This window comes from Neodiprion pinetum, chromosome 1, assembly GCF_021155775.2.
Source record: "Neodiprion pinetum isolate iyNeoPine1 chromosome 1, iyNeoPine1.2, whole genome shotgun sequence".
NCBI lineage: Eukaryota > Metazoa > Arthropoda > Insecta > Hymenoptera > Diprionidae > Neodiprion > Neodiprion pinetum.
The window spans coordinates 592,433-615,742 of record NC_060232.1 but is presented as its reverse complement, the minus strand read 5'-3'; the positions used below and the strand labels follow the sequence as shown (position 1 = coordinate 615,742).

At 38.1% G+C, this 23,310-nt stretch overlaps 1 protein-coding gene across 11 annotated transcripts in view; it reads right to left on the bottom strand.

Annotated features, from left to right (window-relative positions):
- Positions 1-12,845: 12,845 nt before the first annotated feature.
- LOC124221494 (uncharacterized) overlaps positions 12,846-23,310 on the bottom strand; it is a 137,991-nt gene continuing 127,526 nt past the window's right edge. For 9 of the 11 annotated variants that reach the window (XM_069136333.1, XM_069136326.1, XM_069136351.1 and 6 more), the window contains 3 exons: positions 22,491-22,647; positions 19,783-20,029; positions 12,846-18,963 (listed from right to left, as the gene is read on the bottom strand). In XM_069136333.1, the coding sequence (XP_068992434.1) occupies positions 18,735-18,963; positions 19,783-20,029; positions 22,491-22,647 (633 nt within the window). In that variant the 3' untranslated portion in view covers positions 12,846-18,734. The remainder of the gene's footprint in view (positions 18,964-19,782; positions 20,030-22,490; positions 22,648-23,310) is intronic. The other 2 variants (XM_069136350.1, XM_069136352.1) reach the window with 2 other exon arrangements.

The following is a 23,310-nucleotide window of genomic DNA, read 5'->3' as shown; positions in this document are numbered from 1 at the left end:
GAATCAATTCTGAGACGAAAAATTTTTTGGTCAAAAAAAAAGGAAGGTTAACCCCTTTGTATTTGTGGCGAAAGTTTTCGCGATTTTCAAAAGTGCTGGAATATATTAATTGTGGCACTATTCCGACGTAATTTTGCGAGAGAAATCGATTGGGCGCAGTCCCAGTACGCTGCGATCAACGCATCGAAAGTTACAGCCAAGAAACGAAAACCAGAATTTTCGACGTTTTTCAGCAGGTGCTTTTTTCCTTGTATTTTCTCTCCCGTTGATCTCACTCTCCTCTTGCTGCGTTATCTGAGTTCCTTGGGGTCCAATTGGTCGGGAAAGAGTCATACGAATCAATTCTGAGACGAAAAATTTTTTGGTCAAAAAAAAAGGAAGGTTAACCCCTTTGTATTTTTGGCGAAAATTTTCGCGATTTTGAAAAGTGCTGGATTCAATTCTTTCAGGCACTACTCCGACGTAATTTTGCGAGAGAAGTCGATTGGGCGCAGTCCCAGTACGCTGCGATCAACGCATCGAAAGTTACAGCCAAAAAACGAAAACCAGAATTTTCGACGTTTTTCAGCAGGTGCTTTTTTCCTTGTATTTTCTCTCCCGTTGATCTCACTCTCCTCTTGCTGCGTTATCTGAGTTCCTTGGGGTCCAATTGGTCGGGAAAGAGTCATACGAATCAATTCTGAGACGAAAAATTTTTTGGTCAAAAAAAAAGGAAGGTTAACCCCTTTGTATTTTTGGCGGAAATTTCCGCGATTTTGAAAAGTGCTGAAATCAATTCTTTCACGAACTATTCCGACGTAATTTTGCGAGAGAAATCGATTGGGCGCAGTCCCAGTACGCTGCGATCAACGCATCGAAAGTTACAGCCAAAAAACGAAAACCTGAATTTTCGACATTTTTCAGCAGGAGTATTTTCCTTTTCAGTTTCCCTGCCGTTGATCCCACGCTTTTTTCGCTGCGTTTTCTGAGTTCCTTGGGGTCCAATTGATCGGGAAAGAGTCATACGAATCAATTCAGAGTCGAAAAATTTTTAGGTCAAAAAAAAAGGAAGGTTAACCCCTTTGTATTTTTGGCGAAAATTTTCGCGATTTTGAAAAGTGCTGAAATCGATTCTTTAAGGCACTAGTCCGACGAAATTTTGCGAGTGAAATCGATTGGGCGCAGTCCCAATACGCTGCCACCAACGCATCGAAAGTTACAGCCAAAAAACGAAAACCAGAATTTTCGACATTTTTCAGCAGGTGCTTTTTTTCTCGTATCTTATCTTTCGTTGATCCCATGCTTCTCTTGCTGCGTTATCTGAGTTCCTTGTGGTTCAATTGGTCAGGAAAGAGTCATACGAATCAATTCTGAGACGAAAAATTTTTTGGTCAAAAAAAAAGGAAGGTTAACCCCTTTGTATTTGTGGCGAAAGTTTTCGCGATTTTCAAAAGTGCTGGAATATATTAATTGTGGCACTATTCCGACGTAATTTTGCGAGAGAAATCGATTGGGCGCAGTCCCAGTACGCTGCGATCAACGCATCGAAAGTTACAGCCAAAAAACGAAAACCAGAATTTTCGACGTTTTTCAGCAGGTGCTTTTTTCCTTGTATTTTCTCTCCCGTTGATCTCACTCTCCTCTTGCTGCGTTATCTGAGTTCCTTGGGGTCCAATTGGTCGGGAAAGAGTCATACGAATCAATTCTGAGACGAAAAATTTTTTGGTCAAAAAAAAAGGAAGGTTAACCCCTTTGTATTTTTGGCGAAAATTTTCGCGATTTTGAAAAGTGCTGGATTCAATTCTTTCAGGCACTACTCCGACGTAATTTTGCGAGAGAAGTCGATTGGGCGCAGTCCCAGTACGCTGCGATCAACGCATCGAAAGTTACAGCCAAAAAACGAAAACCAGAATTTTCGACGTTTTTCAGCAGGTGCTTTTTTCCTTGTATTTTCTCTCCCGTTGATCTCACTCTCCTCTTGCTGCGTTATCTGAGTTCCTTGGGGTCCAATTGGTCGGGAAAGAGTCATACGAATCAATTCTGAGACGAAAAATTTTTTGGTCAAAAAAAAAGGAAGGTTAACCCCTTTGTATTTTTGGCGGAAATTTCCGCGATTTTGAAAAGTGCTGAAATCAATTCTTTCACGAACTATTCCGACGTAATTTTGCGAGAGAAATCGATTGGGCGCAGTCCCAGTACGCTGCGATCAACGCTTTGAAAGTTACAGCCAAAAAACGAAAACCTGAATTTTCGACATTTTTCAGCAGGAGTATTTTCCTTCTCAGTTTCCCTGCCGTTGATCCCACGCTTTTTTCGCTGCGTTTTCTGAGTTCCTTGGGGTCCAATTGATCGGGAAAGAGTCATACGAATCAATTCAGAGTCAAAAATTTTTTGGTCAAAAAAAAAGGAAGGTTAACCCCTTTGTATTTTTGGCGGAAATTTCCGCGATTTTGAAAAGTGCTGAAATCAATTCTTTCACGAACTATTCCGACGTAATTTTGCGAGAGAAATCGATTGGGCGCAGTCCCAGTACGCTGCGATCAACGCATCGAAAGTTACAGCCAAAAAACGAAAACCTGAATTTTCGACATTTTTCAGCAGGTGCTTTTTCCCTCGTATGTTCTCTCCCGTTGATCACACGCTCTTTTTGCTGCGTTTTCTGAGTTCCTTGGAGTCCAATTGGTCGGGAAAGAGTCATACGAATCAATTCTGAGACGAAAAATTTTTTGGTCAAAAAAAAAGGAAGGTTAACCCCTTTGTATTTTTGGCGAAAGTTTTCGCGATTTTCAAAAGTGCTGGAATAAATTAATTGTGGCACTATTCCGACGTAATTTTGCGAAAGAAACCGATTGGGCGCAGTCCCAATACGCTGCGATCAACACATCGAATGTTACAGCCAAAAAACGAAAACCAGAATTTTCGACATTTTTCAGCAGGAGTATTTTCCTTCTCAGTTTCCCTCCCGTTGATCCCACGCTTTTTTCGCTGCGTTTTCTGAGTTCCTTGGGGTCCAATTGATCATGAAAGAGTCATACGAATCTATTCAGAGTCGAAAAATTTTTTGGTCAAAAAAAAAGGAAGGTTAACCCCTTTGTATTTTTGGCGAAAATTTTCGCGATTTTGAAAAGTGCTGAAATCGATTCTTTCAGGCACTAGTCCGACGTAATTTTGCGAGAGAAATCGATTGGGCGCAGTCCCAATACGCTGCCACCAACGCATCGAAAGTTACAGCCAAAAAACGAAAACCAGAATTTTCGACGCTTTTCAGCAGGTGCTTTTTTCCTTGTATTTTCTCTCCCGTTGATCTCACGCTCCTCTTGCTGCGTTATCTGAGTTCGTTGGGGTCCAATTGGTCGGGAAAGAGTCATACGAATCAATTCTGAGACCAAAAATTTTTTGGTCAAAAAAAAAGGAAGGTTAACCCCTTTGTATTTTTGGCGAAATTTCCGCGATTTTGAAAAGTGCTGAAATCAATTCTTTCAGGAACTATTCCGACGCAATTTTGCGAGAGAAATCGATTGGGCGCAGTCCCAGTACGCTGCGATCAACGCATCGAAAGTTACACCCAAAAAACGAAAACCTGAATTTTCGACATTTTTCAGCAGGTGTATTTTCCTTCTCAATTTCCCTCCCGTTGATCCCACGCTTTTTTCGCTGCGTTTTCTGAGTTCCTTGGGGTCCAATTGGTCGGGAAAGAGTCATACGAATCAATTCTGAGACGAAAAATTTTTTGGTCAAAAAAAAAGGAAGGTTAACCCCTTTGTATTTTTGGCGAAAGTTTTCGCGATTTTCAAAAGTGCTGGAATAAATTAATTGTGGCACTATTCCGACGTAATTTTGCGAGAGAAATCGATTGAGCGCAGTCCCAATACGCTGCCACCAACGCATCGAAAGTTGCAGCCAAAAAACCAAAACCAGAATTTTCGACGTTTTTCAGCAGGAGCTTTTTTCCTTGTATTTTCTCTCCCGTTGATCTCACGCTCCTCTTGCTGCGTTATCTGAGTTCCTTGGGGTCCAATTGGTCGGGAAAGAGTCATACGAATCAATTCTGAGACGAACAATTTTTTGTTCAAAAAAAAAGGAAGGTTAACCCCTTTGTATTTTTGGCGAAAATTTCCGCGATTTTGAAAGGTGCTGAAATCAATTTTTTCAGGAACTATTCCGACGTAATTTTGCGAGAGAAATCGATTGGGCGCAGTCCCAGTACGCTGCGATCAACGCATCGAAAGTTACAGCCAAAAAACGAAAACCTGAATTTTCGACATTTTTCAGCAGGTGCTCTTTCCCTCGTATGTTCTCTCCCGTTGATCCCACGCTCCTTTTGCTGCGTTTTCTGAGTTCCTTGGAGTCCAATTGGTCGGGAAAGAGTCATACGAATCAATTCTGAGACGAAAAATTTTTTGGTCAAAAAAAAAGGAAGGTTAACCCCTTTGTATTTTTGGCGAAAGTTTTCGCGATTTTCAAAAGTGCTGGAATAAATTAATTGTGGCACTATTCCGACGTAATTTTGCGAGAGAAACCGATTGGGCACAGTCCCAATACGCTGCGATCAACGCATCGAAAGTTACAGCCAAAAAACGAAAACCAGAATTCTAGACATTTTCCAGCAGGAGTATTTTCCTTCTCAGTTTCCCTGCCGTTGATCCCACGCTTTTTTCGCTGCGTTTTCTGAGTTCCTTGGAATCCAATTGATCGGGAAAGAGTCATACGAATCAATTCAGAGTCGAAAAATTCTTTGGTCAAAAAAAAAGGAAGGTTAACCCCTTTGTATTTTTGGCGAAAATTTTCGCGATTTAGAAAAGTGCTGAAATCGATTCTTTCAGGCACTAGTCCGACGTAATTTTGCGAGAGAAATCGATTGGGCGCAGTCCCAATACGCTGCCACCAACGCATCGAAAGTTACAGCCAAAAAACGAAAACCAGAATTTTCGACGCTTTTCAGCAGGTGCTTTTTTCCTTGTATTTTCTCTCCCGTTGATCTCACGCTCCTCTTGCTGCGTTATCTGAGTTCGTTGGGGTCCAATTGGTCGGGAAAGAGTCATACGAATCAATTCTGAGACCAAAAATTTTTTGGTCAAAAAAAAAGGAAGGTTAACCCCTTTGTATTTTTGGCGAAATTTCCGCGATTTTGAAAAGTGCTGAAATCAATTCTTTCAGGAACTATTCCGACGCAATTTTGCGAGAGAAATCGATTGGGCGCAGTCCCAGTACGCTGCGATCAACGCATCGAAAGTTACACCCAAAAAACGAAAACCTGAATTTTCGACATTTTTCAGCAGGAGTATTTTCCTTCTCAGTTTCCCTGCCGTTGATCCCACGCTTTTTTCGCTGCGTTTTCTGAGTTCCTTGGGGTCCAATTGATCGGGAAAGAGTCGTACGAATCAATTCAGAGTCGAAAAATTTTTTGGTCAAAAAAAAAGGAAGGTTAACCCCTTTGTAATTTTGGCGAAAATTTTCGCGATTTTCAAAAGTGCTGGAATAAATTAATTGTGGCACTATTCCGACGTAATTTTGCGAGAGAAACCGATTGGGCACAGTCCCAATACGCTGCGATCAACGCATCGAAAGTTACAGCCAAAAAACGAAAACCAGAATTCTTGACATTTTTCAGCAGGAGTATTTTCCTTCTCAGTTTCCCTGCCGTTGATCCCACGCTTTTGTCGCTGCGTTTTCTGAGTTCCTTGGAATCCAATTGATCGGGAAAGAGTCATACGAATCAATTCAGAGTCGAAAAATTTTTTGGTCAAAAAAAAAGGAAGGTTAACCCCTTTGTATTTTTGGCAAAAATTTTCGCGATTTTGAAAAGTGCTGAAATCGATTTTTTAAGGCACTAGTCCGACGAAATTTTGCGAGAGAAATCGATTGGGCGCAGTCCCAATACGCTGCCACCAACGCATCGAAAGTTACAGCCAGAAAACGAAAACCAGAATTTTTGACATTTTTCAGCAGGTGCTTTTTTTCTCGTATCTTATCTTTCGTTGATCCCATGCTTCTCTTGCTGCGTTATCTGAGTTCCTTGTGGTCCAATTGGTCGGGAAAGAGTCATACGAATCAATTCTGAGACGGAAAATTTTTTGGTCGAAAAAAAAGGAAGGTTAACCCCTTTGTATTTTTGGCGAAAATTTTCGCGATTTTGAAAAGTGCTGGATTCAATTCTTTCAGGCACTACTCCGACGTAATTTTGCGAGAGAAGTCGATTGGGCGCAGTCCCAATACGCTGCGATCAACGCATTGAAAGTTACAGCCGAAAAACGAAAACCAGAATTTTCGACATTTTTCAGCAGGTGCTTTTTTTCTTGTATCTTATCTTCCGTTGATCCCACGCTCCTTTTGCCGCGTTATCTGAGTTCCTTGGGGTCCAATTAGTCGGGAAAGAGTCATACGAATCAATTCTGAGACGAAAAATTTTTTGGTCAAAAAAAAAGGAAGGTTAACCCCTTTGTATTTGTGGCGAAAGTTTTCGCGATATTCAAAAGTGCTGGAATATATTAATTGTGGCACTATTCCGACGTAATTTTGCGAGAGAAATCGATTGGGCGCAGTCCCAGTACGCTGCGATCAACGCATCGAAAGTTACAGCCAAAAAACGAAAACCAGAATTTTCGACGTTTTTCAGCAGGTGCTTTTTTCCTTGTATTTTCTCTCCCGTTGATCTCACTCTCCTCTTGCTGCGTTATCTGAGTTCCTTGGGGTCCAATTGGTCGGGAAAGAGTCATACGAATCAATTCTGAGACGAAAAATTTTTTGGTCAAAAAAAAAGGAAGGTTAACCCCTTTGTATTTTTGGCGAAAATTTTCGCGATTTTGAAAAGTGCTGGATTCAATTCTTTCAGGCACTACTCCGACGTAATTTTGCGAGAGAAGTCGATTGGGCGCAGTCCCAGTACGCTGCGATCAACGCATCGAAAGTTACAGCCAGAAAACGAAAACCAGAATTTTTGACATTTTTCAGCAGGTGCTTTTTTTCTCGTATCTTATCTTTCGTTGATCCCATGCTTCTCTTGCTGCGTTATCTGAGTTCCTTGTGGTCCAATTGGTCGGGAAAGAGTCATACGAATCAATTCTGAGACGGAAAATTTTTTGGTCGAAAAAAAAGGAAGGTTAACCCCTTTGTATTTTTGGCGAAAATTTTCGCGATTTTGAAAAGTGCTGGATTCAATTCTTTCAGGCACTACTCCGACGTAATTTTGCGAGAGAAGTCGATTGGGCGCAGTCCCAATACGCTGCGATCAACGCATTGAAAGTTACAGCCGAAAAACGAAAACCAGAATTTTCGACATTTTTCAGCAGGTGCTTTTTTTCTTGTATCTTATCTTCCGTTGATCCCACGCTCCTTTTGCCGCGTTATCTGAGTTCCTTGGGGTCCAATTAGTCGGGAAAGAGTCATACGAATCAATTCTGAGACGAAAAATTTTTTGGTCAAAAAAAAAGGAAGGTTAACCCCTTTGTATTTGTGGCGAAAGTTTTCGCGATATTCAAAAGTGCTGGAATATATTAATTGTGGCACTATTCCGACGTAATTTTGCGAGAGAAATCGATTGGGCGCAGTCCCAGTACGCTGCGATCAACGCATCGAAAGTTACAGCCAAAAAACGAAAACCAGAATTTTCGACGCTTTTCAGCAGGTGCTTTTTTCCTTGTATTTTCTCTCCCGTTGATCTCACTCTCCTCTTGCTGCGTTATCTGAGTTCCTTGGGGTCCAATTGGTCGGGAAAGAGTCATACGAATCAATTCTGAGACGAAAAATTTTTTGGTCAAAAAAAAAGGAAGGTTAACCCCTTTGTATTTTTGGCGGAAATTTCCGCGATTTTGAAAAGTGCTGAAATCAATTCTTTCACGAACTATTCCGACGTAATTTTGCGAGAGAAATCGATTGGGCGCAGTCCCAGTACGCTGCGATCAACGCATCGAAAGTTACAGCCAAAAAACGAAAACCTGAATTTTCGACATTTTTCAGCAGGAGTATTTTCCTTCTCAGTTTCCCTGCCGTTGATCCCACGCTTTTTTCGCTGCGTTTTCTGAGTTCCTTGGGGTCCAATTGATCGGGAAAGAGTCATACGAATCAATTCTGAGACGAAAAATTTTTTGGTCAAAAAAAAAGGAAGGTTAACCCCTTTGTATTTTTGGCGAAAATTTTCGCGATTTTGAAAAGTGCTGGAATCAATTCTTTCAGGCACTAGTCCGACGTGATTTTGCGAGAGAAATCGATTGGGCGCAGTCCCAATACGCTGCCACCAACGCATCGAAAGTTACAGCCAAAAAACGAAAACCAGAATTTTCGACATTTTTCAGCAGGTGCTTTTTTTCTCGTATCTTATCTTTCGTTGATCCCATGCTTCTCTTGCTGCGTTATCTGAGTTCCTTGTGGTCCAATTGGTCGGGAAAGAGTCATACGAATCAATTCTGAGACGAAAAATTTTTTGGTCAAAAAAAAAGGAAGGTTAACCCCTTTGTATTTTTGGCGAAAATTTTCGCGATTTTGAAAAGTGCTGGAATAAATTAATTGTGGCACTATTCCGACGTAATTTTGCGAGAGAAATCGATTGGGCGCAGTCCCAATACGCTGCCAGCAACGCATCGAAAGTTACAGCCAAAAAACGAAAACCAGAATTTTCGACATTTTTCAGCAGGTGCTTTTTTTCTCGTATCTTATCTTTCGTTGATCCCATGCTTCTCTTGCTGCGTTATCTGAGTTCCTTGGGGTCCTATTGGTCGAGATAGAGTCATACGAATCAATTCTGAGACCAAAAATTTTTTGGTCAAAAAAAAAGGAAGGTTAACCCTTTTGTAATTTTGGCTGAAATTTTCGCGATTTTCAAAAGTGCTGGAATAAATTAATTGTGACACTATTCCGACGTAATTTTGCGAGAGAAATCGACTGGGCGCAGTCCCAATACGCTGCGATCAACGCATCGAATGTTACAGCCAAAAAACGAAAACCAGAATTTTCGACATTTTTCAGCAGGTGTATTTTTCTTCTTAATTTCCCTCCCGTTGATCCCACGCTTTTTTCGCCGCGTTTTCTGAGTTCCTTGGGGTCCAATTGGTCGGGAAAGAGTCATACGAATCAATTCTGAAACGAAAAATTTTTAGGTCAAAAAAAAAGGAAGGTTAACCCCTTTGTATTTTTGGCGAAAGTTTTCGCGATTTTCAAAAGTGCTGGAATAAATTAATTGTGGCACTATTCCGACGTAATTTTGCGAGAGAAATCGATTGGGCGCAGTCCCAGTACGCTGCGATCAACGCATCGAAAGTTACAGCCAAAAAACGAAAACCTGAATTTTCGACATTTTTCAGCAGGTGCTTTTTCCCTCGTATGTTCTCTCCCGTTGATCCCACGCTCCTTTTGCTGCGTTTTCTGAGTTCCTTGGAGTCCAATTGGTCGGGAAAGAGTCATACGAATCAATTCTGAGACGAAAAATTTTTTGGTCAAAAAAAAAGGAAGGTTAACCCCTTTGTATTTTTGGCGAAAGTTTTCGCGATTTTCAAAAGTGCTGGAATAAATTAATTGTGGCACTATTCCGACGTAATTTTGCGAGAGAAACCGATTGGGCGCAGTCCCAATACGCTGCGATCAACGCATCGAAAGTTACAGCCAAAAAACGAAAACCAGAATTTTCGACATTTTTCAGCAGGAGTATTTTCCTTCTCAGTTTCCCTGCCGTTGATCCCACGCTTTTTTCGCTGCGTTTTCTGAGTTTCTTGGGGTCCAATTGATCGGGAAAGAGTCATACGAATCAATTCAGAGTCGAAAAATTTTTTGGTAAAAAAAAAAGGAAGGTTAACCCCTTTGTATTTGTGGCGAAAGTTTTCGCGATTTTCAAAAGTGCTGGAATATATTAATTGTGGCACTATTCCGACGTAATTTTGCGAGAGAAATCGATTGGGCGCAGTCCCAGTACGCTGCGATCAACGCATCGAAAGTTACAGCCAAAAAACGAAAACCAGAATTTTCGACGTTTTTCAGCAGGTGCTTTTTTCCTTGTATTTTCTTTCCCGTTGATCTCACTCTCCTCTTGCTGCGTTATCTGAGTTCCTTGGGGTCCAATTGGTCGGGAAAGAGTCATACGAATCAATTCTGAGACGAAAAATTTTTTGGTCAAAAAAAAAGGAAGGTTAACCCCTTTGTATTTTTGGCGGAAATTTCCGCGATTTTGAAAAGTGCTGAAATCAATTCTTTCACGAACTATTCCGACGTAATTTTGCGAGAGAAATCGATTGGGCGCAGTCCCAGTACGCTGCGATTAACGCATCGAAAGTTACAGCCAAAAAACGAAAACCTGAATTTTCGACATTTTTCAGCAGGTGCTTTTTCCCTCGTATGTTCTCTCCCGTTGATCACACGCTCCTTTTGCTGCGTTTTCTGAGTTCCTTGGAGTTCAATTGGTCGGGAAAGAGTCATACGAATCAATTCTGAGACGAAAAATTTTTTGGTCAAAAAAAAAGGAAGGTTAACCCCTTTGTATTTTTGGCGAAAGTTTTCGCGATTTTCAAAAGTGCTGGAATAAATTAATTGTGGCACTATTCCGACGTAATTTTGCGAGAGAAACCGATTGGGCGCAGTCCCAATACGCTGCGATCAACGCATCGAAAGTTACAGCCAAAAAACGAAAACCTGAATTTTCGACATTTTTCAGCAGGTGCTTTTTCCCTCGTATGTTCTCTCCCGTTGATCCCACGCTCCTTTTGCTGCGTTTTCTGAGTTCCTTGGAGTCCAATTGGTCGGGAAAGAGTCATACGAATCAATTCTGAGACGAAAAATTTTTTGGTCAAAAAAAAAGGAAGGTTAACCCCTTTGTATTTTTGGCGAAAGTTTTCGCGATTTTCAAAAGTGCTGGAATAAATTAATTGTGGCACTATTCCGACGTAATTTTGCGAGAGAAACCGATTGGGCGCAGTCCCAATACGCTGCGATCAACGCATCGAAAGTTACAGCCAAAAAACGAAAACCAGAATTTTCGACATTTTTCAGCAGGAGTATTTTCCTTCTCAGTTTCCCTGCCGTTGATCCCACGCTTTTTTCGCTGCGTTTTCTGAGTTTCTTGGGGTCCAATTGATCGGGAAAGAGTCATACGAATCAATTCAGAGTCGAAAAATTTTTTGGTAAAAAAAAAAGGAAGGTTAACCCCTTTGTATTTGTGGCGAAAGTTTTCGCGATTTTCAAAAGTGCTGGAATATATTAATTGTGGCACTATTCCGACGTAATTTTGCGAGAGAAATCGATTGGGCGCAGTCCCAGTACGCTGCGATCAACGCATCGAAAGTTACAGCCAAAAAACGAAAACCAGAATTTTCGACGTTTTTCAGCAGGTGCTTTTTTCCTTGTATTTTCTTTCCCGTTGATCTCACTCTCCTCTTGCTGCGTTATCTGAGTTCCTTGGGGTCCAATTGGTCGGGAAAGAGTCATACGAATCAATTCTGAGACGAAAAATTTTTTGGTCAAAAAAAAAGGAAGGTTAACCCCTTTGTATTTTTGGCGGAAATTTCCGCGATTTTGAAAAGTGCTGAAATCAATTCTTTCACGAACTATTCCGACGTAATTTTGCGAGAGAAATCGATTGGGCGCAGTCCCAGTACGCTGCGATTAACGCATCGAAAGTTACAGCCAAAAAACGAAAACCTGAATTTTCGACATTTTTCAGCAGGTGCTTTTTCCCTCGTATGTTCTCTCCCGTTGATCACACGCTCCTTTTGCTGCGTTTTCTGAGTTCCTTGGAGTTCAATTGGTCGGGAAAGAGTCATACGAATCAATTCTGAGACGAAAAATTTTTTGGTCAAAAAAAAAGGAAGGTTAACCCCTTTGTATTTTTGGCGAAAGTTTTCGCGATTTTCAAAAGTGCTGGAATAAATTAATTGTGGCACTATTCCGACGTAATTTTGCGAGAGAAACCGATTGGGCGCAGTCCCAATACGCTGCGATCAACGCATCGAAAGTTACAGCCAAAAAACGAAAACCAGAATTTTCGACATTTTTCAGCAGGAGTATTTTCCTTCTCAGTTTCCCTGCCGTTGATCCCACGCTTTTTTCGCTGCGTTTTCTGAGTTCCTTGGGGTCCAATTGATCGGGAAAGAGTCATACGAATCAATTCAGAGTCGAAAAATTTTTAGGTCAAAAAAAAAGGAAGGTTAACCCCTTTGTATTTTTGGCGAAAATTTTCGCGATTTTGAAAAGTGCTGAAATCGATTCTTTAAGGCACTAGTCCGACGTAATTTTGCGAGAGAAATCGATTGGGCGCAGTCCCAATACGCTGCCACCAACGCATCGAAAGTTACAGCCAAAAAACGAAAACCAGAATTTTCGACGCTTTTCAGCAGGTGCTTTTTTCCTTGTATTTTCTCTCCCGTTGATCTCACGCTCCTCTTGCTGCGTTATCTGAGTTCCTTGGGGTCCAATTGGTCGGGAAAGAGTCATACGAATCAACTCTGAGACGAAAAATTTTTTGGCCAAAAAAAAAGGAAGGTTTACCCCTTAGTAGTTTTGGCGAAAATTTTCGCGATTTTGAAAAGTGCTGGAATCAATTCTTTCAGGCACTATTCCGACGTAATTTTGCGAGAGAAATCGATTAAGCGCTGTCTCAATACGCTGGGATCAACGCATCAAAAGTTACAGCCGAAAAACGAAAGTTGATTGACCAACGAATTCGAAGCAAGCTGGAATAAATTGTTCCATGCGTTATCCGGACTATTTCGCGCAGCTCCAAATCAGTTGGATTATTTCTTTGGCAGTGACAGCAGAAAAACACACCGATCTAGATGCGTGCGATATTCCCGAAATCACTGGTACCACGATTTTTCGCTGGTGTCATTTTGGTGGTATCATGCAGACCACTCGTCAAGTTGCGAAATTACAGATCATAAATAGCAGTATAACTTAATATTTCAATGTTTTATTAACTCATATTTCACATACAATAGTATTATGCGTGAATGATCAATTATTGTATAAACAAAATTTACAAAATAAAGTACATATAAGTCTTCACGACTGAAAGCTACTAATAGATCACATAGCTTCATATTTCTTTGCAACGGAGTACGTACCTCTGAACTCTCGTCTGTTTCAGTGTTTTCATCTCGTTCTATACTTTATACTCTATCTCTTACATATGTATAAATATTATGCCAAATATTAAATAAGATAGCTTTTTACTATATCACCTTATGCAGGGAATTCCTTAATACAGTAGTAGATATTATTATACACTCATAGATTTCAAGTTCTATATTGTAAATATAAAATTATTATCTCTTATTCCGTTAAATACCATTGATAGTTGATATTATATCATATACGTATAATTACATTATATATTTCATAATACAATCATGATAATATACATACATAATGTTGATTTTCTCTCTCAAATTCATTTCCATCTTCGCACCAGCCCGTGCACAGTACGATAATATTTCTATAAAGCGATCGGAGAGATTACGAATACACCTATTCCATGTAATTCTATTTGAATCGGCGTTACCGGTTACCAAAGCAGGCATTCCTTTGAACATAACGACACATCGTTTAAATTAGTGATTCCTATGTACGATAGCACCACCCGAAAGTTGGGCCAAACGTGCGACACATCGCGATTAATCGTCATAGTTTCAAGTTTTATTTATTCTCTTGGTTACAGTTCAACGCAATAAATGATTACTTTGCCACCATTTCTCACCTAATTTCTAAAATTTACTACATACACTTTATACAGCTGTAATCTGATGACCGATAACACTGATTTTATTTATATACTTATTGAGGAAACTTCTTCTCTCTTGTTTGTCAATATAATGTAACGTTTGTATCTGTGTGTCTGATTCTGATTCTACGAAATGCATGCACTTCTCGGTACGAGTAGAACAAAAAAATTCATTGTGTGTATAGAGGTATACAGAAATCATCACCTGTCAATTGTTTGTAAATAATAAATCGGCCCGCTGCCTAGATCTACAATCTCTGTGAATATAAGTTCATATACATATTCACATATTCGACGTATAAACACTACAGTTATACATTCAATGCGTAGTTGTATTGTTATTAACATATATATAGTACAGTCATTATAATAAATATTACCTGTAATTATTTACAATAAATAGCATGTACAATTAATCACGAGATTATAGTATAATATGCAGTTGATAATGATGTTTGATTTCTGTATCTGTCTCTGAGGTAAATGGTACTGCTTGCTGTTTTCTTATACTGTACGAAGCATTAGACATATCATTGTTCACTTACTTTATTCAAGAGAATATATTTTCACCAATTCGACTTCAATACCCGCAACGTGAACTTGGTTTCGAAATAAACGGTGAAACATACGTTTACAATTAATATGGCTTATGATGTACTTTATATGTGCTTGGAATTTAAATAAAGAAAAAATAAATGAATAATATTAAAGAACACAAAAACGCCTCAGCTTAAAATATACGTTTAATTGAAAACTCTGATCGAACGCTGTGCATAAATGGTTTTCACTAAGCCGTAAAAGTAGTCGAAAATTTTAGCTCTTGCAAGCAATTGACTACCTAAACTTAGGCAAATGAACTGGCTGGTAAACGAAAATATGGTTAAAAATAATGCAGCATAAGTATGTCGTGCCTTGTAAAGACGTGAGTGCGATTAAACGTTAGTTAAGGCTGTCCCTATATCTTGTGAACATTGCTTAGCATATTTTCTTTTTCTTTTTTCGTCATTGTGTTTCGTTTCGAATAATAAAAATGTTGGACCACTGTTTTCACAAGACATCATTCGTTAATTACACTAAATAGACATTAGTCACTAAATAATCGTATTGTGTTTCTTACAAATATTTTCCTGCTATTGGGAGTCAAGTTAAAAGTGTTACTAGTACGTATTGTAATCCTGTTAGAATAGTGTTCAAATGCTTGGTTGATATGTCAACGCATTAAATTTGCATGTATGTGTGTGTGCGCACCCCGCTGTAATGCAAAAACGAAAAACAAAAAAACAAATGCGTTGTACAGATTAATCGTCTATCTTATTTTTAAATATACTTTAAATATTATTTAGTTATTTTGATTCACAATAAATACTCTAAGGCCCTTTTACGCATAATCATAACATTCTACGCAATATTTATAGTAGTGCAAATACTTGGAACAAACTGTAATGTAAGAAGCCCCTAGTTTGGAGTCTCCAAAATCATCTTAAGAATTATCAAACAGCTGTGTGACCTATGCGTCACAAGTGTACAGATATCTCCAGCCAACTGAGCCATTGATACACGTGTGCTCACTTTGAAATAAGTCTAGTATACCTTTATTCGGATAATCAGTAATTCAACCAGAAGTTAGATATTTTACGGAGAAGCTTACATCATAAATATATATGTTATAGGACAGTACTTGATACCTACAGTAAATGAGAATTCGTAACTACCAATGAAACTCAGTTCAAAAATTTATACGTAACGTTGGTTATCCTTCCTTATTACAGTATGACTTTTGATCATACTGACATGTATTGGTCAATAACCAATTCCAACAGACACTAACTAACGGATAGTATAGTTGCATATCCATACCATTCACTAGACTCGATGTTGAGGAAAAAAACTGTAGTCATACAGACGCCTAAATGTGCGTTGCAAAATGTATTCCAAGCACATCAATATCTCTTTAAAGATTGTTACAAAGAACCAACTCCGATGAAACTTTACGGCCATCAAGTTTTTATAAAATCGTCTGATTTCCCATTTATTGTAGAAAATTACAAAATGTGATAAAACCAGCTCACTTGACCAAAACATAATGGCCATAACGTTTGTGCGAAGACCTTACTTTTGCAAATTAGGTGCAAGAATTGATGAGAATTTCTCTAAATAATGACACTATTATTTAGAATGGCATCAAAATGCGTATCGATAATTACCTCACATTAAAAATTTCGGTCACTATACTACGAATCGAATGAAAAATCTAAGGTATTCCTTGTTATTGTTAAATAAATAGTACGCCTCCGTTCTGATTTACCGACTTAGTTGAGTTTACAAGGTATTCGTCCAATATTTCACATAAACTTTACTCGTAACTTTTGATTTATATTAGGCTAAAATGATTCTCCACACTAATGCTAACGCAATATGTCGCTCGATACGTTTGTAACAATCATCGATTGTATTGGTAAAAAATATATGGAAATTAATAATTGCGTAACGAGAATGATGTATTTTTTAATTCGTTGTGCCACATATCATCCCGTTCTATCGGTGCCTATTGTAGTACCTAATCACCGTATTTATTACAGATATTGAATACGATAAGCAATGAAATAATGGTAATTACACAATATACATACACATAGATGCCATTTTCTTGACACATTGAAAATCATACAAAATTACTTTGATATTTGCATTTCATTATTTATTGTCTGCCAGTGTTGATACAAGCAAAGAGCTATCTTCAGAGGAAATGAATTCTCGAAGATCAATTTATCGTATTGTGAATACAACATGTTCATTAAAGTCGAATAATATTTATTCTACTACATTCAACAGTGGCTCGTTAACTAGTGAAAAAAAAAATTGTTGCTCTTACTGTTTGTGCCTCAATAACGACTTTTGAAATGAAGTACTTTCACAAATTATATCGAAAGTACAAATAGGAAAACACGAAATATGTAAAAACATATATAAGATATCATTGAAATATTTCTACATCTACCAATAAATATAGGTACCTATAATTCCTCAACTAGACAAGTATGAAAATTCTCAATATGAGGTTTCTCTCTGCTGGAGCACGAACTCTATTGTAAAGAAAAAAAGAAAGAATTGTATGATCATTCAGTCTCGGTTTTTATGCATCGGTAATAAAGGGAAAAGAAAACAAACAAAAGGACAGATGGAAATGTTTACATTCCATGAGACACAATGAAGCATGAAATTAGCACGGCACGCGGTGCGGAATAATTCAAGCGAATCTGTATAAACGGCAATCATTCCTTACCCTTCGTAGAGAATCTGCGAGAGCAAGTAAGACCTGATTCTAGGTGAATCCCACGTAAGTAACTCTCTGTCTCACTTCAGGGTCAGATAGCAAGTAAGTAGCAGGCTATGTCGACTCTAACGGAAAGCCTGTTGTGGGATTCATGAAGAATAAGGTGCTCTTGCTTTCACTCGAGGATCCCCTACGGAAAGTACGAATGATTGATCCTGTATATTGCCCATATTGATTAAGTGGATGTTCGAAATGCAGCACTGCAATAAATATGTAATTAGAATATTTTGCTTGGCTAAACAATTCTCTCAAAACTTTAGCATGTGATCAACTCCAGACATATAGGTATAACAGGGTCCAAGCGATCCCCGTTCTTCTTTTAAGTTTTTAGAAATTTCACTCCTACGATTACAGCTTAGAATAGGCAAGTTGAAGTTTCGTTTAACTCACGGAAAACTTTTCCCTAGACTCCACGCTTTTCACCGTTGCATCCGAATGTCGAGAAAGAATGATTAAGAGAACAAACAGCAGTAAGAAAATAACGACAAAGTCCGCTCGACCCTGACATGTTCGTTTCATGTACAAAGAAGAAAGAAAAATGTGTGTGGCCAAAGTTAATGTAAATGCGTCCAACTTTAACCGGTTAGTAACAGTGTGCGATTGAAAAAATATACACACACGCGCGTATGTGTGAGTGTGTGTGTGTGTGTGTGTGTGCGCGCGTGTGTATATTTTAAATACATGTATTATTTGTCAAACATATTTCTGCATTTTTTCCAAACTTGTATCTTTTTTCAAACGTGTCCTGTTACTCGCTGACGAAAGTTTCACGCATTTATACCACGCAGTATATATACATAAAATAAAAATACAGTAATCAATTATAATAGTTGTAATTAGGTATACATCATTATTATATTTCAGCAACATAATTTCATACGTTTCATGTATACTAACTAAGAACTACTGCACTAAACGACAGTATTTTACTGAATTGCATAAAAATATTATTTTTTAATATTAACCTGTGATTTGATATAACAGTTATATTATGCTAATATGCGATTAAGTAAATACACACTATATAATTCATTCAAAATAAGTAAATTTACATATAATTACAAACAATTTTCAGGGTTTGTCACAGGCATAATAATTACACTGTTGTAGTTGCTGTTACTGTTGCTTTTGCTGTTGCTGTTGCTGCTGTTGTTGTTGTTGTTGTTGTTGTTGTTGTTGTTGTTGTTGTTGTTGTTGTTGTTGTTGTTGTTGTTGTTGTTGTTGTTGTTGTTGTTGTTGTTGTTGTTGTTGTTGTTGTTGTTGTTGTTGTTGTTGTTGTTGTCGTCGTCGTTGGTGGTGGAGGTGGTGTTATAAAGTTAAGTTTTTACATATAAACAATGTACAAATTCATCAAGCACAATCAATATAGCTAAATAAACTACCAATTATAACCACAATAATAATAAGGAAATTAACAATCGAAATTATAAGTGGAAGAAAAATATCCAGAGACAAATATTTGCAGAAAACTAACTGATTCCAAGATACTAATATCACTGTGTTTTGACACTCATTAATTATTTCATTTCTTTATTTTATCTTTTTTTATGAGCATTCTTTACCTATTATGCAATCAGAATTCTCGTTATATTAGGCAAGTATATGTACAATTCTAGCTATTCCTTGATGCTGCTTATTAATTACATTTATAAATAATCATTACAGATACACTACATACCATCCACTTTGTTTTTGAAAATTAGAGTTACCAACAGTCTCCATGCATCACCGGTTATGATGTTTTGCTTTTGTAGTCTCTGTTGACTTTGTATCTTTTCTTTTCTGTACTTTCTTAGAATCAGACTTGAGCGATCCTGTCGCCTTCGATGCTACGCTTTGTCTGTTGCACTTTCGTGTTGTACTTTTCGCTATTGACTGAGATTCGCTCATTCTATCCAACTCGGCCATTGCTTCCTGAATAGCATTTTCCAGTTGCATATTTAATTTACGACTTCTAGAAAAAAATTAAACATTCGATTAGCCAAATTTTTTTCGTTCTCTACTCCATCAGTAAAATGATAATCAAAAATTTTGTTAGCGTCATCAATGACATACGACATAATCCCCATCTTCAGGTTTCAAATAGGTTTTGTCATCGTATTAATAGTGATAGATGCCTAATTCAAAACCCTATCAACGTGTGCCATTACTGGCAACATATTGTAATTTGAACAAATAATTCACTCAAAGGAACGATAATCGCCAATACTTGCGCAGGCATAATACTAATTAATATATTTTGTAAAGTAATTGGCTGTCGGTTTGCTAATAAATGCTATACATTTTTTCTATACTCTTCATAGAGTGTCTGCATATAAATCGCGTTGACGTATGGAGGCATTCAAAAATCATTGTCTTATTAAATTACGTTAATGCAAGAAATTTCAATTTGTTTTCTTCGTTGTAATGAAATGCGAAAATCAATTATTTCGAATGAATTATTCGCACGTGTACCTACCACCAAAATAGTTGCCTTATACTATATAGTACCCGTACCTGTAACATTGTAATGTGGCCTGCCAGATTCAAATAAACATGTGCCGTGGGTTAACAATTATCTTGCTACTCGGTGAATTGAATCAGAGTTAAACCTGTTGTAACTGTATGTGTTCGCAAGCTATTCCAAAAAGAGTAATGCAGTATAGCAATAGAGAATGATAGTGCGCCAAAAGAAATTTTTAACTATGGACACTCGCTCTGACTATGGGTATAGCATTTATCAGACTGGCAAGTTCAGAAGTCATATTTTTTCCCCTAGCAGATAGCGACTCACTTCCTAAACTTTTTTCTGGCACGGTGGTGTGCCTCGAGGCCGTCGGAGAGAGATTTGAGGGAAGTAGCATCGACCTGGGTGAGCGTTCCGCTGCCCCCGTACCAACGCACCGAAACGCGCAAGCTGCCCGGGGGTCCCAAGGACTCGACTTTTCCAGGCCAAGCTGGACTCCCCCGAGCTGCGCCCCATACTAGCTCACCAACCTCAAGTTTCCACGAATTTCCAGCTTCCCTTTGATCCTCGGTTACTAAGAGCCCAAAGAAGTAATATGTCAAAATTGTCGGGCAATAGGGGTGCGTGCCATTGTTCTCGAAATTAATAAAAACAAATTGATGAAAAACATTTTCGATTGTTCGTTCCAACCCTGTCCCAGGAGATAATTTTATTTCATCTTCGTTAATTCCCACCTCCGTTTATGTTTATATTATGAAAGTGATCCCATCACCCATAGATCTCTGAGCAATTTACAGAGTATAGTTTAGTTTACAGTTTAGTGAAAACAATAGACATGTGTCCTAGGACGTATCGTTTCGGAGCAACATTTTTTTGGCACTAATCTGAAAAACTTGTACATACAGCAAAAAAAAAAGAAATCTTCAAAGAGGAATATCTCTTGCAATTTTTGAATTTTCCTCTCGAAATTTGAAGTTTTTCCATTTAAATGAGATGAGGAAGTTGTAAACTTCTAATGACAGGAACTTGATCTTGAAAGTACTTTGCAGTGATAAATTTGTTACGAGTTTTCTGTGAGCAAATTTCATAGCTGAAAAGATTAAAAATTTACATTGCCTTGGCTTGAAAGTTAACTTCACTTAAAGATTAATCTTTAAACGTAGTTTAGTGTAAACTGTTGACTGTACATAAATATTCCAATAACACTCTTGCAGAGAAGTCAATTGTTCATAAAAAAAAACGCTTTCAAGGTGAAGTGTGTATCATTAAATCCGGATGAGTTGTAACAATTTTAGAAAAAAGTGAATTCTTCACCATTATAATTCAACGTAAAAAACTTAAAATGCTGAGACCAATCTTTTAAAAATGAATTTAAGTGGTATCCTTCCTCAAGAATTTCTTTCTTGTTACATACAAGTTGTTCAGGAGAAAGTGTAAAAAGCTTAATGTTGCTTACCAACAAGACCCTAATGTGTATATTCTGTAATACTCAGAGTTTCGCCGATATTTTGAGACAGGAGTCGAGATTTCTATCTGTCAAAGCATGGTTCAACCCTCCTCTGCCAGTGGACACTTGTTTCCCACAATAGATTCACCAAACTGAGAGCATAGATTTTGGATGTTAGGTAGCGGTGCTTGCTGTTGCGTGATGACTGCTGTTACTGAGACATGGTCGCAAATGGAGTTTTACGGTGATGTGAACACTTTGAACGTGACCTACCGAATGCTGCGATGAACTTAACAACCTGTATCTATGCGCTGACCATCATGAAACATGATGGAAGGTTCTCTGATTACACAGACATTATTTGACACGCGTTCAATATTTTATCATCTGTTACCAAAGCAGCTGAGCCTTCTGCCGATGTAACATTTCATTAATGCTTATGAGAGGTTTTACTTGACATGAGATCGCCTGGGATTATGCACATGCGAGGCAGGGGGAGGCGTATGGCTATATATGTACAAAAAAATGCAATACCAATGACTGCCACACGATTTCTAGAATGAACGAATGACTGAAGCGATCGACCACTGGCTACAACGTTATGGAGTGAATTAATTTTCGGTATTAACAAACCTAACAGCCAATTAGTAAACACAATAAAATATCCTGATTTATTATTTACAACTGCAATGCAAGTTATTGCTTTTGGGTAAGCGACGATAAATGTATTGAAAAAAAAAACGGAACGATTGTGAAAAGAAGGGAAAAACTTTAATACTTGATTACTTACCTGCGTGATATTGTAAATAACGGATTAGTTTAACATGATGATATGTGAAATAATAATCTATTTACTTAATAATTTCAATTAATGGGATGCCAAAGCTTTACATACTGTGACAAAGGCAAGTTATTTTCGAGTCAATCCGCGTACTTTTTTATATTTACTTCTGGTCAATAGAAGTGCCTGGTTAAAAAGTTTACCAATCACTTCCGAATTAAAAAAATTAGAAACTTACCAATTGCAACCGTTAAACATAGAAGCCGAAATTGACTGAGAAATGTACGCCTTTATGTCGCAGTACATAAACGTACTTTAGGATGTGTCGTAATGGGTGATAACGTTTTATTCAATGAGGGCCATTACCAAAGCAATTATGGAATAAATGAGAAAATAAGGATAATGCATGCTGATATAAATAGCCACCACCATGCACACTCAATATTTTCGCGATTGATTGTTCTTAAGTAAAAGAACCAGGGAGCATTTTGTTGCAATCAAGTAGCGTTTATATGCACACCGTTGATACTGAACTTCGGAGTCGCACACAGTGACATTACTGCAATTGACACTCGCATCTATCAGTCAATGGTTCCCAATCTCACATTACAGACATACAATCATTCTTAAGCATTTACTCCAATTATGATACACGTGAAAAAATTTGTCAGTATCGATTTTGATTCAGTCGAGACGTTAATAAATTTATGTCACACTTGAAAAATCATTTATACTACCATGCGACGTCCCATACTGAAGTAAATGTGTTTATGAATTATAATGGATAGTCTTCTAGGAATACAGTACAATACTGACCATCCTGGTCTTCATGCAGAGTAGAGTGCATGGAGTGGACGGAGTCCAGTTTTCGCTTGATCCCACGGCCGAGGGCATGTTCCGCGCCCTCGCACCTTCCCGAGCTCACCACCCCTTCCGCCTGCTTCAACGTCTCTGACGCATAGATCTGTCAAATACAACTCAATCAACTCAGGCACAAACCTACCGCATGCTACTATAAACTCAGCGAGACTGTTTGATGAAGTTACAAGTATATAGGTGTGTGATTACATTCTGTGATGAACCTTTACGTGTTCATACCGACCAATTTGACAATCATCGGCCAGGTACCGAAGTAGAAATTCAATTATATACAACATGCACTGAAAAAATATCTCGTAGCTGGTCAAATTTACGATTCTACTAATTTTTTTTATCAAGCCTTAATGCTCACTACATGCCTTGTGATCGGTTTGTTGAAATTCAATTTATTTGTATTGTTTCATCTATTTGCGTTGTTATTCAAGATCACGCTTGGTATTCAAACTCATTCTGTTTATGCATGCAGTTTAAAGAAACAAAAAGACTATGAGAGCGAACTTAGTATTCAAATACACATGCTTATTGCAGGTTTTTTCATTTGTTAAGAATTAGTTTCAGAATTCTTCATTAAGAATTTATTTTCGGTATATAAATCGGTACGTTCTAAAATTCCGTTATCACTGAGTAATAGTACAATTACATATTGAAGTTTTTACGTTAAATAATAATGCTACGAGTAATATAAATGCTCATGTAAAAACTTGTAAAATAATTTTAAATACAAACTAATTACAAACTTAATGTTATA